Source organism: Drosophila elegans, unplaced genomic scaffold, assembly GCF_018152505.1.
Source record: "Drosophila elegans isolate 14027-0461.03 unplaced genomic scaffold, ASM1815250v1 contig_476, whole genome shotgun sequence".
NCBI classification, from domain to species: domain Eukaryota; kingdom Metazoa; phylum Arthropoda; class Insecta; order Diptera; family Drosophilidae; genus Drosophila; species Drosophila elegans.
In genome coordinates, this window is record NW_024545863.1 from 26,469,428 (window position 1) to 26,483,755 (window position 14,328).

Consider the following 14,328-nt stretch of genomic DNA (forward strand, 5'->3'; position numbering starts at 1 on the left):
ACGATGATGTCGTGTTGAAGAAGGCTGACCCATAAAGTAAGAAATTTATAGAGGCACCATTTGTCCGGACCTCTGCCCAAGCTGTGCTGTGAGCCATCTTCGAAGCCAAACTTGATTTCCCACGCCACTTTTCAGTTTTTGGTTCGAACTTGCAATTCGGTCCCGCAGCGAACTTGCAACTGCACTGCTCGCACCAGCCCTAAGCAATGAGAGCGATCAGTTCAGCTGCAGAAACTCACCGCGGGACCGAATTACAAGTTCGAATCGAACCGTGAGAGATTGAAATTTTCCGATGTTTTATCTAGGTGGCATCACTGGAAATGTCACTCAAGAGAGCGCCAGGGCAAATGGTGCCTCTATATAGTTTCTTACTCTATGCGCGAGCATAAAAATGAGAATAACCCGATTGCACACAAAGCGCCGGGGCCTGCTGCTGAGAACCCGGGGGCCTGCCGCAATCAAATTTTTGTATCCAAATTCGTTGTATGAAATAACCAGTCTATATGTTGTATGGTTAAAAAATAAACAAAAAAAATAAAATTTGGACTCTTAAATTGTAAGGGTAAATCATATTTAATCGAATCGAATAATTTGACAAACAAATCAGCAATTTCAGAATCAGGAGTTTTTTCAATTGGCATTTAGAAAATTATAAGCCAGATCGCCTAACCGTCCTTTCATACATTTAGTTAGCGTTTGTTTTTAGGTTTGCATTTTTTGAAAGTTTAGATTCTAAAAAATATGATCCCAAAAGGATTTTTTAAAATTTAAATTATTTTCGAAGACACAGACAGTTCTGTGACCTTGAGTCCGAGCCATTACAATCAATTTGATATATATCTTGCTTATACTACTCTTTATCCCTCTGCCTCGGACATATAAACATTTTGATTATAAGTATTTTTAAAATTTTGAAAAGGTCGAAAAAATTGGTTATAAAACATTTTTTGTTTTCAAGTCGACGTCTTTTTGTTATTTAAAATTTTTTTTGAAGTGGTCAACCCGAAAACGGCAGTTTTAGTAATGAAGAATTCGTTTGATTTCTCTTCAAGGTCTGATATCTTGTCAACAGGGACGTACAGTTTTTTTAAAGACCCCACTGCATCGACCTGTGTCTCGGCGAACATTGGGTTTTTTTTACTTTATTTTTTGTTAGTATTCTTAAAATTTCTATAAAAAACATATAAAAGATTCTACATAAAAAATGTTTTGTATTTTGCTTTAATCTTTCTTGAAAAAAATTCCTTAAATTCAGGCTTCTAGACCAGAATACCCCCTTAAGTCCTTAAAGCGGCATAGCGACATAATTCCACCGCCACAATTCCGCCCAGTACATTTGATCTGCAAACTTATGATTTTTTTTTCTGGCGAAATTATGTCGTCGCTAAACGTCATAAGATCGCGTGAAATTATTTCGTTTAAAATTTACTTGCGGAGACTTATGTCTCTTTAAAGTGGCATAACTTCGCCGAGGAAAAAACGACCCAATTTCGCCAGCCGCGAACTTATGTGGCTGCTAAACGACATAAGTTCGCGCGGTATAATGTCTTTTCAAAATTAGTTATGGCGAACGTATATCGCTTTAAAGGGACATAAGTTCGCCGAGGAAAAAACGACATAATTTCGCAAGACGCTATAAGTTCACGCGAAATAATGTCGTTTTAAAATATATACATATTATATTATACATATCTGCATAGGAATATTCATATAGTACAGTAAATCTTTCATCACTGATGATGAAAGGTGATACATACCATATATATATATATACACCCAGAAAAAAGTAGAACGAATAATTTTAGCACGGACGTTCTTGAAAATCGGCCGAATAATTCTTAAAATTTTAAGAACGAACGTGTACAGAATAAGTACGAGTCATACTTGATAATACTATTTTAAAATGTTTTTTTTAATACATAGAGAAAACGATATTTCATATCATATTCCCTTTCATTCTAATTTCATTTGGAGTCAAAGCGAAAAGAAAAAAAGAGAAAGAAACAAAAAAAAACATTTTGTAAAAAAATTTAAGTTAAGAAACTTTCATACTTGCATTAAGAATTTTTCGTACCCAAATTAATAGCTTTCGCACTTTCTTCAAGCACTTTTGAATACTTGGACTGATGACGTTCATTCTCAAATGTAGAACTTCGGGATTGAATAATTCGTTCTTGAATATAGCCTTTCGTTCTTAAATCAAAAAAATTCGAATTTACCCTACTTTTGACATCGTTCGTTCTTGAATTGACATCGAAATTCTTAATTTTTTCTATGAGTGTATAAATACCTTACAGTACAGTTTATTTTTCATCACTGGTGATGATAAGATGAGGAATAGTTTAATGTCTTGTCATCGGAATTCATCAATAAGAAAATCATCTGCAAATCATCAGCAAAAAGCATAAATTAATCAGCAACTATCACTCTCTCATCAGTAGAGATCTTGAGAGAGAGGGGATGGATTTTGTTTGTGAATACAAACGAGCATAACAAAACGTGTCCGGTAAATTTCTTTTGCACGTCAAAAAATCTGGTTAGATTTTGCTAGATGTCCGAATTTTTTAGAAACACATGTACATAAATACATGAATGTGTAACTGAATGTAAAATGTTCATGTTTGATTGTTTTGGTCGGATATACCCAGGCAGCTGTTATGATCAGCTAAAATCGGATGGTGGAAGGTGTCTGTACTCTGTAGAAATCGGAGTTTCACTTTTTTCAAAAATCTCAACGGTTTTTCAGGGATGGGCTGCTTTGGAACAGGTCTGCACCGCAAAAATATCGGCTAACTATCGCATAAATTAGTCAGTCAAAGTTCGTCAAACTTTAACGACGGACTACTGGGATAATTTGGAACGGCAAAACCTTATGGACCATCACTTCAAGGGATGGTGGAATGATCTCTGTGGAAATAGGCTATTAAATAATGTACTTTTAGGTATAAATTGATATAAAAATATACGATAACCTTGTTAAAAGTCCACGTTCACATTCCCACTGTGTTATCGCTTTATGGAAATAATATCAGAAAACGGCTGGAGTCCTGAACAATCCTTTAACTCTGTCAAACTGCTTTGATACTACTTTGTCGTGCTTTTATATTATTATATGCTGCCTGTAGGATTGTGAACCTCCCAAGCCCCCACTTTTCAGTTAACGACATTACATATTCGAAGCAAATGCTCAATGACTTACTGTCACGGGAAGGAATTTGGAATTTAGAAAAAACATATTTTAATAATATTTTAATGGCGGACAAAATGGGAAATTTTCGGAAGGGCTTAACCTTATGTGGATGGATCTCTGTGGGAAGAGGCTATTAGGATCGTTAATTCCACCAACTCGAACTAACTGGGAAGTTTTTAGCCCGGAAAACCCTTACGGTCAGTGGGAACAGACCTCAACACAGTTTTTTTTTAATGTATAGCCTTATAGAGTTGCAAAAATTTCGATAGCGAGTAGATCGATTTTTGGAAACATCGATATATCGCTGAAAAAATCGAAAGTTGGTTATGTTGTTTAAAATTTCCCAAAATTTTAAAAAAATTGTTATTAAACGATTGTCCGGAAAAACTTAATATAAACTTATATTTATGTATGGTGGGAACACCAGTCCAACATCCATCAAAATTCCCAACCGTTTCGCTTTCATGTGCTATGTGGGACGGGGTTATTCTGTACGTTAATTTATTATACAGGAATAACCTGTCAAGAGATGGTGGATGGTGCTCTGTGGGACTAGGCCATTAATAGTGTTCAAATTTGGTTGACTTATTTTTGAGACAATTTGAGCGTTCACTTCAAAACGTAAACAATAATGACAAGGAACAATGGAAAAATAGATGGTGCCGAAAAACCAGGTATTCGAAAGCTCTTATTTAAAAAAAATCGTCGTAGTATTCCGGTAGAGACGTATCGCTTCTATTTAATATAAAACGCCTATTTAATTTAATTTATTTTTAATAGAATTGGAGAGCATTTACCACCATCCGGACACTTCGTAGCATATGTAGTTTGGTGAAAAAAATGGCTTCGATTTAATTCAATTCATCATTCTACTCCTGTGATTTTTCTGCCTGCAATCTTGTTTATGTTTTGGCTAGATGGATGGTTATCGGATGGTGAATCGTAGATGTTCTTTGAGGGAATCGGAGTTGGAAACTGATATAAATTTCAACTATTTTCCACGGATGGACTGTGTGGAAAGAGGGTATTAAATTAAACATTTTTTTGTAGAAATATATCGGATATAAAATGAATCGATCAATTTTTCATATTTGGAATTACACTATCGTGTAAAAGCATATATCATAACATTACTTGCACAGCATTTGTTAAACAGAAATATGTATATGTTGAAATCAATAATCAGTCGCACAAAAAAACCACAAAAAAAAAATCTTTTAAAAACAAAATAAATGTTCACTCATATTCTTGAAAACACGGCAGTGCAATTCATACTAAAATGGCGGACAGACTTACACAGTTGCAAGACACAGTAAATCAGGTATTTTTATAAAATTAAGGTACATCTTACATAAAATAAAGCTTTAATGGTCTTTGCAGCAAGCGGAACACTTTTGCAATGCGATTGGTGTGATTCAACAAACCTCTTTTCCAAGTAAATTTGCCAATTTCGAGCGAATAGGATCCCAAACGCCAAACCCTTGCCACCCTCCAGACGACTATGCCCAGCTTTTCGCACAATTAATTGCACGATGTGCCAAGGATATTGACACACTAATAGAGTCGTTACCAAATGAAGATAGTTCCATTGAACTACAAAATTCTAGCCTTAAGAGGCTCGAGCTCGAAAATCAAGAAACTGCACATGAACTTGAGGAAGTTGTACGAAAGGGCGAGCTTTTGCTAGAAAAAATGCAGTCAAGCTTGGAAAACATTGCTCAAGCTCAATTGGACATGGAAATATCACTTAAACATAATTTGCAAAAAGTGTAAAGTTAAATAAATTTTTAATTCAACCTTTGATCATTTTTGTCTATTGAGTTATTGTTCTAAATGTACCCATTTAAAGTTTAGTGGTATTTTATATAATTTTGTCTTAATTGGCTGAAGTTCTAAGATTTATTACAGTGAGAAAAGCCAGGGTATCGAACCGGTTTCGCAACCGTTTTCCTTAACCAGCAAATCGGAATCAAAACTGTAACCGGAACTTATATAACATGTTTTTGCCTAACCGGAACCGTAACCGAAGTATATAGCAACCGGAATAACCGATACCGAAAAGTTAGTACCAGTTCTGAAATGTTTTCATTACAAATACATAAGTCATTAAACATTAACGTCTTAGCCATTTAATAAGTCAAATCCTGCAAATGATATTGTTTTAGAGGATTTTTTCACCATACATATTATTAAAAAGAAAAGTAAAAACAAAAAAAAGAAATTTGCTCATTCATACAAAAATAACGCGTTCAAAAACAAATTCCTACCGAAAACTGTACACGTTCGACAAAGTAAAAAACTTAAGTTAATAATATTAATTTTTTTTATTTAAAATTGCTAAGCGTTCATAAAAAATCGGCTTTGTTGAATTTAATAGATGCTAGATTCGAAAATGTTCGATCTTCAAGATAAAGTGATATAATTATTTTCGTTTTTCAGGCTTGTATTTTTGGAGAATTAATTTCAGTTTTAGCAATTTATTCAAACTTTGTCTAGCTCTAGCATCTATATTCGAAAACCTACCTTTATAGCATGTATATGAAAGTTGATTTATATATTTATAGTAATATAATAATTGATGACCGAAATCGGTTAAGCAGAACTGGAGATTGGAAATTGGCATAAAAACTGTGCATACTAAGACTTTTATAACTTTTTTTTCCAATACTGGAGCTGTTGGGGCCGGTGAAGCAAAATAATTTCTATGGAATGGTTGTATTCTGACTTTAAATACGCGTCCCACCACACCGCAATCATAGTAACCCGATACTCCGTTCAGAAGACTGAATTCTTAAAATTAAAACTTGTCCTCCTGTTTGTTTGTTTGTTTGAAACAAATCGATCGGGCGACTTAAGCATATAGCGCCCATAGAAACAATCGGGGAAAATAGAAGAAAAAAATTATAACTATTTGATATAGTCGTCCGATTTTAGTCAAAATTTAAACCGAAATTCTAAAATAATAAACCAGTACTATATAAAATTAACAAACAGCAAACTTATACAGCCCAGTTCCAGTTTTCACTACTGAAAGATTCAAACGGAATCTAAATTCCCTTTGTTAACTTCCTTAAAAATCTCACGGAAACTATCCGCCAAGCAATTGGCTGGCGGATTCAATTCTGGAAGTACAGCAATATTCAAAAAGTGCAGCTGAAGTGAGCGGACGTGTTTTGCGCGAGCTCCGGTAAAAGTTAAAGAAAGTGAATGCTTTAAAGACAAATGAAAACATATACACCAAAAAACAACTTGAGTATTACAAAATAAGTGAAAGGACGCTAAAACAGAAATAAATAGTTATTCAACTAAAAAAATCAATGATATGATTAAAAGAAGCGCATAATTTTTTTTTAATAGTGCCACGCTAAAATAAGCTCAATGAGCAACGAACCAAATAAAGACCATCGAAGCTCCGCGGTCCTAAGAGACGGATACTTCTCGTATATATCAACTCGCGATAGTGAAGTGCAAAAAACGTCTACTAAGGGTATCTCGGCCATACTGACGGTCGATAGCCATAGAGCACGGTCTTGCTCACCCTCTCTACTTACTCTTACACCGTCTTCTAAGACGTGGAGTTCTTAGTGTAAAACCCCCTACCATCAGACTCGACCACTGGAGCATCTACAATATGCAGCGGTTAAACGTCTGCAGTTGCACCAAAAGAAATGGTAACATCTACAACAACGGCAGCATAATTAGCAATAGAGACAGAAAAGGCTCTTATCGCGGAACCTCATGCGAAGTCGTTGACAGCAGCTAGATGCAGCTGGATTGCTACATCCAAATTTAGCATAAGCTTAGCCCGCAGAACACCGGGGTTGGTAACAACCTAAAAATGAACCCTGTTTAAAGAGACAACGAATTACCCGGGGTATCTAACAACAACAGATTTGCCCTCCTAGCTTTAATTCAACAAGAACTGGGTGAAGAGACCCAACCGACACCTAAGCCCCCACCAATTTCCATTAGGGAGAAAAACTGGTCAACATAATTTGCATGTTTTTCCGCTTACTAAAGGGAATATTGACGAAACCAAACTTCAGACCAAATCTGAAGAACATTTCCGAGTTGCCTTGAGGAAGCTAAGAAAAACTACTACACGTACCAACTAAAAAGCAGCAAGGGCTTGCAAGTTGTATTTAAAGGAATCGAGCCCGATGTAACCCCTAATATACTTATCGATGCTCTCAAAGAAAACAGGTTTTCTGCAAAGAACGTTAGTAACATTATTAACAAGAACAAAAGCCGCAAACACTCTTCAAGGTAGAGCTGGAACACTGCACACTTCGATCAGTCTGTGTAGTTTGTGGAAACTTTCACAATTCCGAAAACTGCCCTGAAGACCCCCAAAAGAAGAAATGGGGAAACTGCGGAGGAAATAACACGGCTAAATACAGGGGCTATGTGGTCTACATTAAGTTGAAAAACCGCGTGCGACAAGTGACAAGCACGCGCCATCAAAATCCTAAAAACGTGTAACCTAACTCAAAAACTACGCCGGAAGTTTTTTTCGGCAGAAACAGAAAACCCACTCCAGTCTAATCTAGGAAACCTTCAGAAGGTCCCAGGACAGTCACAAAGCACACTGGAATCAATGATGGTTACCATGCCACAAAGTATGATGGAATTTATATCCTTCATGAAAACGACCATGCAAACACTGGATCAAGACCAGAACATGGTCTGAAAGTTGCTTGCCTCTAAGCAGTCCAAATACTTGATGGCAAACTTACGAATAACCATGTCGAACGCCAATGTCGTTTCTCGGCACAAACTTTAAATAACAGAGTCTTTACCAAACTGGTAGAGACGCACCTCACAAGCAAATAAAACTTCCAAGTAAGAGGCTACACCTTCTACCGCACAGATCATTCAGATGGCGGAACCGGCGTTCTAATTAGGGAACGCATCAAGCATCATTTTTACCATTTCACTTACTACTTGCAGGCCACTTCTATCATAGTGCAGCCAGGTAACGGAAACCTTCCTATAGCCGAATACTGCCCGCCTGCCTTTACAATTTCTGAAGGACAATTAATAGATTTTTACAACTTACTTGGAGATCGCTTCATAGCTGCAGGAGACTATAATGCAAAAAAACGCACTGGGGATCACGACTCGTGACTCCCAAAGGAAGGCCATTGTTTAACTCAATCATAAAACTGAGCAACAAATTGAACTATGTTTCTCCACATACAGCATACCCCAGAAAAGTCCCTGACTTAATCAACAAGCTAAAATATAAAAAATATGTAAGTTTCCACATTAAACTAACCCCGCAGATCAACATCGAAGCGGACATCGACTGTTCTACCGATGCCCTTGAAGATATACTCGTGGCAGCAGCCACTATTTCAACAACAAAAGGGAAGGACATGCAACCCAACCATTTCAAAACTAATCTACAAATTGAACAGCTTGTACTGGAAAAGAGGCGAATGCGAATGGCAAACCAACAGATCGCCATCCTCAAAACAACGTCTTAAGGAAGCCACACGCACATTAAAGCGAGCCCAGAAGAAAGACGCTGAAAACGCACAGCTACGGTACATCGGAAAACTTTGGCCAACCAATACAAAATATCAAATTTGTAATTTCTTCAATGGGATAATACGTCTCGGCTACTATCCTAGAACATGGAAAAAATCAACGATCATAATGATTCCGAAACCCGGAAAAGACCACACAATTACGTCGTCCTACAGACCAATTAGTTTATTATCATGTTTGTCTAAGCTGTTGGAGAAATGGCTTTTAACACGCGTAATACCATACCTGGGAGCACACAATGTCATCCCGGCACATCGAATGCAAGAAACTACATTTAAAACTAAAAGCCAACAGCTTCCACTGGATCTTAAACGCTCGATCGCCCAATTCCACTCTCAAGCCCATCTGGACATATGGCTCCCATCCCAGGAGGAACGCAGCAGCAATATTGACATCATACAGTGAGCACAATCAAAAATCCTGAGAACTATCACTGGGGCACCATGGTATCTTCGCAACCAAAACATCCACATGCACCTTGGCATTCTTGCAGTACAAGATGAAATAGACAAACAAAAAGCGACCTACAATGAAATACTCTCTGTCCACCCAAATCATCTCGCGCGAGGCTTGACTTGGGTTTCCAGCAGAACCCGCCTACAACGCAACGACCTCTCAACCCAGCAATAATTTTCAGGGCCCCATAACTCAGTCATACGACTGTTAGTTAGGTTATTACCATAACATTTGATACACTTATTGTTAGTATCCGAAAGGAAAAGGTTCAATAAATAAATTTAGGTGCAATAGGACGAATATGACGTGATGTTCTTACAGAAATTAATCTGGCCATTGATTAATTCAATAAGGTCCTAACATTTAGCGTATTGAGGTGACCATACGCACGAACAGTATTCAAGAATTGGTCGAACAAGAAAAATTTAAAGGTGTTTTGTGATGTAGTCGTTAAACCAGGGCTTGACAAATTCAAAAATGCCTTACAGACAGTATACCAATGTGATCGGTAAAGTTTAAGTTGTAGTTAAATAAAACTCCAAGATCTTTTACGAAATAAATGCGTTCAAGATTGCTCGTCGCAATGGAATAATTGGCGATGAAAAGACATGAATTTACATTTAGAGGTTTTCAAGAACAGAAAATTCTGGATGCACCATAGTTGCAGTAAAGTATCCTCTTTGATCACAATTGAAACATTAAGTTTTTAAGTTAAATTCGTTCCTTTATTTGGTAGGAGCAGCAATGGTGCCGCTCCAACGGTTATAGTTTTTCTGATTTTTACATTGTTCTTTTAATTCTAAGTAAGGCTAAGTCTCGTCGCTGCGCTGCCCTCAGACGGCGGCAGAGAGACGGCTATGTATATGCTTAGGTGTATAGGCTATGCTCTTTTAAGCGGGAGCGCGAGGTAAATGCACATGTCGTCCGTTCGTGTTACAATTATGCCGACGCTAGAACTTTCGGTGTGTAGTCCAAGAAGTTATGTTTTTGATATTCAAATTTGTGCATAATTCTTCTATTATTGAATTTTTATATTCTGTCCTTAACGAACGTCTTCATTGGTCCGTACTTCAAAATAAAATCTTTAAATATAGCTTTTGCTATTGTATTTGCACTTTTATTCGGTATTGGTATTGCACCAAGATATTGTTAGTGGACCGTATCCAAAATTGCCCTGTCGGAAGCCATTTGTGGCGTTTCAGTGATAGTCAATGGGATCCTTGTGTGTTTCGTTGTTTTTGATTTTTGGCATTTGAGGCATTTTTTTATATACTTTGATATATCTCTGGTCATGTTTTTTCAATAATAATACCTTTTCATTTTTGCTAATGTTTTAGCTATGCCTGTATGACCTCCTTGTATTGGATCTTTATGGAATGTAAACAGTATTGCTTCTTTCTCTTTATCATTATTTGATAAAAGGGTCACCGGCTTGAGTAGCGCTACTCTTAGAAATTGTAATATTTTATTGCCCATTATTTTGAAAGATTCCGTTGAGATGGTGTCAAAGATCTTTTTGATCGTTGTTACTTTGAGATGGCTGATATTTAGTATACCGGCTTGCTTTTCAAGCCTTTGAAAGAACTGACCTAAGTCGAGAATTCCATTGGTGTACATATCGCTTATGTCAATTCTTGCTATAACTTTCTTCCCATGCTTTATTAAGCAGAGTGAATCCGTTAATCGCAAGGTCACTACTTTTCGTACCTCATCATTTACAATGACTTCGTATACGTTGGGATGAGAAGCTTTATTTAGAGTTTGCCTGCGCAGGAATTTTTCTGTTTACTTTGGTTTCTGGTAGTGGCTTTCAGAATTTTATTATTCGATATGACTCAGAATAATATCCAGTTTTTTTGTAAGTTTTATTTTACACTGCGATAATAATCCGCGTTGCACAGTCGTGTACAGAAATTGGTCACATTTTTCACATTGATAAGTTGCATTATAAACAAGAAAGAAAGTCGTGTACAGAAATTGGTCACATTTTTCACATTGATAAGTTGCATTATAAACAAGAAAGAAAGCAAACTTCGGCAAGCCGAAGTTCATATACCCTTGCAGCTATTGCAAGAATTAAATACTTTTGAAAACATTAAAATTGCGTATATGTTGAAAAACATTGAAGCTATGATGACTTGCAGCTCAATTATTAGATAGTTATTTTATATATTTTTATTATTTCTTTGGAAGCTATGTGATATAGTCGTCCGATTTTGATGAAATGTAAACCGTAGTTCTGAAATAATTAACCAATACTATATGTTGAAGAGCTAAGAAAAAAATTAAAAAACAGCTAAATTATAATTTTTTTTGTATTTATTTTTCCGATTGTTCCTATGAGAGCTATATGCTATAGTCGTCCGATCCGGCTCATTCCGACTTATATACTACCTGCAATAGAAACACAACTTTTGGGAAAGTTTCATGCAGATAGCTTTAAAACTGAGAGACTAGTTTGCATAGAAACGGACGGACAGACGGACATGGCTAGATCGACTCTACTAGTGATGCTGATCAAGAATATATAAATTAGATTTTTCACTTTGCGATATATTAAAAAAAAAGCGATTTTTATTTTAATATACAGTGGAGTTTTATTGGTAATGTCTTAATAGTTAGATTCCCAAAATTGAACTGTCTTTACAATTGCATTATTCTTATAACTATAGCTTTTATCGGTGACAGCGACGCTAGCAGCGAAAGTGGACTTCGATCAGAAGATTTGGATTGGTCGAATTAGTGGCCTGATGGGTGGGTTGTCAGGCTGCATCTTTTGTTTATTAAATTTGGATTGGTCAAAGCTTTTATGCTGATGAATGGGTTCTCATGCTGGACCCTTTGTTTAAAAGTTTACCTCTTGTTTATGTCTGCTGTCGTCGGTAAAGGCGTGTGAAATGTTTATAATAAGGGGACTGTTGATAACAGGCGTGGGAAATGTTTATGTCTAACGGGAAATGTTTATGTCTGATTAATTTGAATAACTCCTATAGTAGGCTCTGAAATGTTATGTTTGACAAATGAATTAATGGGTATCTCGGGATATACAGGCTGGGTGTTATGTTTGACAAATGAAGTAATGGGTATCTCGGGATATACAGGTTGGGTGTCAGGCTTGATGTCTGGAGTATTTGGAAATACGTCACTCGCCCCTCCTTTAGAACATTCAACATCCTTGTTGAATCTAACAAAAATTTCTTTTTTGTTGGCTAGACGCCTGTAGGTAAATATGATGTAAGTAGTGATAGTTAAAACTATAATTATTAAAATTGTGAATACAATACACTTGTAAACTGTTTCTTGCTTTTCTTGATAGCTAATTGATTTCTTAATTTTTAACAATGGAATTGGTTCATATAATGTTACATTGGTGCTAGATAATATAATTTTATATTCGTTTATAATCTTTGAAGTAGTAAATTTTATGTTTCTTATTTCTAAAGTGCATTGACTTAATTGTATTATGTTGTTTCCCTGTATCGTTTTGTTGAATATTTCACAATCTTGTTTAATTTGTGTTTTGCTTAAATTATAAGTTATAATGATGTTCGGTTCAATATATTTTATAGATTCATATTCTGATACAAACGTGTGTTGACAATTCGCTAGTTGATTAGTAAGAATTTGAGAGATACATTGATCAGTGATTATAAATTTTTGGTCTAAACTTGGTGTGTTTTCTAAATAAAAAACAATGTTTTTATCAGTTACAAAATATTCAAAATTATCATTTATGTCAATTTGTCGGCCTATATTATCTGGGTATTTTATAATTCTATATTTTTGGGTTTCCTTAAATGAAGTTGGTATATGAACTAAAATAAAAGTGTCTTTAGTCTGGCTACTTATCCAAGCTGAAGTTTTGATTGCTAAAAGTTTTTCTTCGTCTATATCATCCAACTCTTCATGTTTCAATATTTTAGGATTGAATATTCCTATTCTTGTTAATTGTAATCCCATTTGTAAATCTTCAATATACTCAAGGAAAATGTTTAATGAATATCTAAAAATGTGTAATGCATCCATTTCTTCTTCATCTTTCACAAGTCTTTTTATGTCTTCGGATTGTTTATTTATTACTGTAACTATTTCATTAAAATCTTTATTTTCAATTACTTGATCTTGTAAATTTTCTAATTTATTTTCTAGCTCTTTTTATCGTCTTCTGTTAATGTTCCAAATAAGTATTTATAAGCAGTTCCTACAATATTAAATAATCCTCGTTTTTGTCTTTGTGTAGAAATAATTCCCTTGATTTCATGTTTTAGTTGTTTTAGTGCTAAGGCAATATCTGGTACGTAATTAAACTTGTTTTCGTATTTCATAAAGTCCTGGTATGTTTCTAATATTTTTGTTTGATTAATCTGTATCATATGATGTTCGTAACTTAAAGGTATTTTTACAATCCCTGTGTTCAGAAGTAAATAACCGTTGTTTGAAGTGATAGGTGTAATACTAATTTGTTGAGCTGTTGTCAATGTTACATTCGTCCACGTCATTATCAAGATCATTTTCAAAATCAGAGTCAGTATTGTCAGATTCCCTGGAATGATTAGAGAGATTTTGCGCTTTAGCTTTTTTAAATTTACTTATGTGCTTTATTACTTTATGACCCCTATTAGTTTCTTGCCAATGCTTTTCGTCTTTCTGTTCTAATGCTCCTGTCTTTTTGAATGGGTTTACTAATTTCGCTTTGCGTTTCATATCTTTTTCAACTTTAGTATATCTAAGATCTACTTCATGTTCCTCACGATTTTTATTAATTTTATCTATTTTATGTTCTTTTTGTTTTTGCATATTTTTACTCGGTTCCATACCATAAAGAAAGATTTGAGCAGGGGTTTTACCAGTGGCATCATGGGTTATTTCGTGATTATAGACATAAGTTGCTTTTTCTATATTCATTAATTTGTCTTCAGCATCTGAGAGTTTATTTATGATTCTAAGTTTTTCGTTAATTGTTTTATGAACCCTTTCTATGTCAGCTATACCGTTTTTACTACTAGTGATTTCAATATTGATGTTTTCTTTCTGTAGCCAGTTTTGTAAAGATTTGGATACTAGACCGGGATCTTGATCCATTTTTATAGTTTTCGGTTTACCTATCATATTAAAAATTTTGAGTAATG

At 35.3% G+C, this 14,328-nt stretch overlaps 1 protein-coding gene across 1 annotated transcript; it reads left to right on the forward strand.

Moving 5' to 3' along the window:
• Positions 1-4,274: 4,274 nt before the first annotated feature.
• On the forward strand, positions 4,275-4,993 carry LOC108148458 (mediator of RNA polymerase II transcription subunit 21). The gene is made up of 2 exons (XM_017275493.2): positions 4,275-4,511; positions 4,571-4,993. Exons 1-2 carry the CDS (start codon positions 4,470-4,472, stop codon positions 4,961-4,963), a joined length of 435 nt encoding a protein of 144 aa, XP_017130982.1. The 5' UTR covers positions 4,275-4,469; the 3' UTR covers positions 4,964-4,993.
• The last annotated feature ends 9,335 nt before the right edge of the window (positions 4,994-14,328 follow it).

Coding starts and splice junctions, on each gene's coding strand:
- LOC108148458 (XM_017275493.2), top strand. CDS start 4,470: ATGGCGGACAGACTTACACAGTTGCAAGACACAGTAAATCAG. Junction 4,512..4,570: donor TGCAAGACACAGTAAATCAG/GTATTTTTATAA, acceptor TGGTCTTTGCAG/CAAGCGGAACACTTTTGCAA.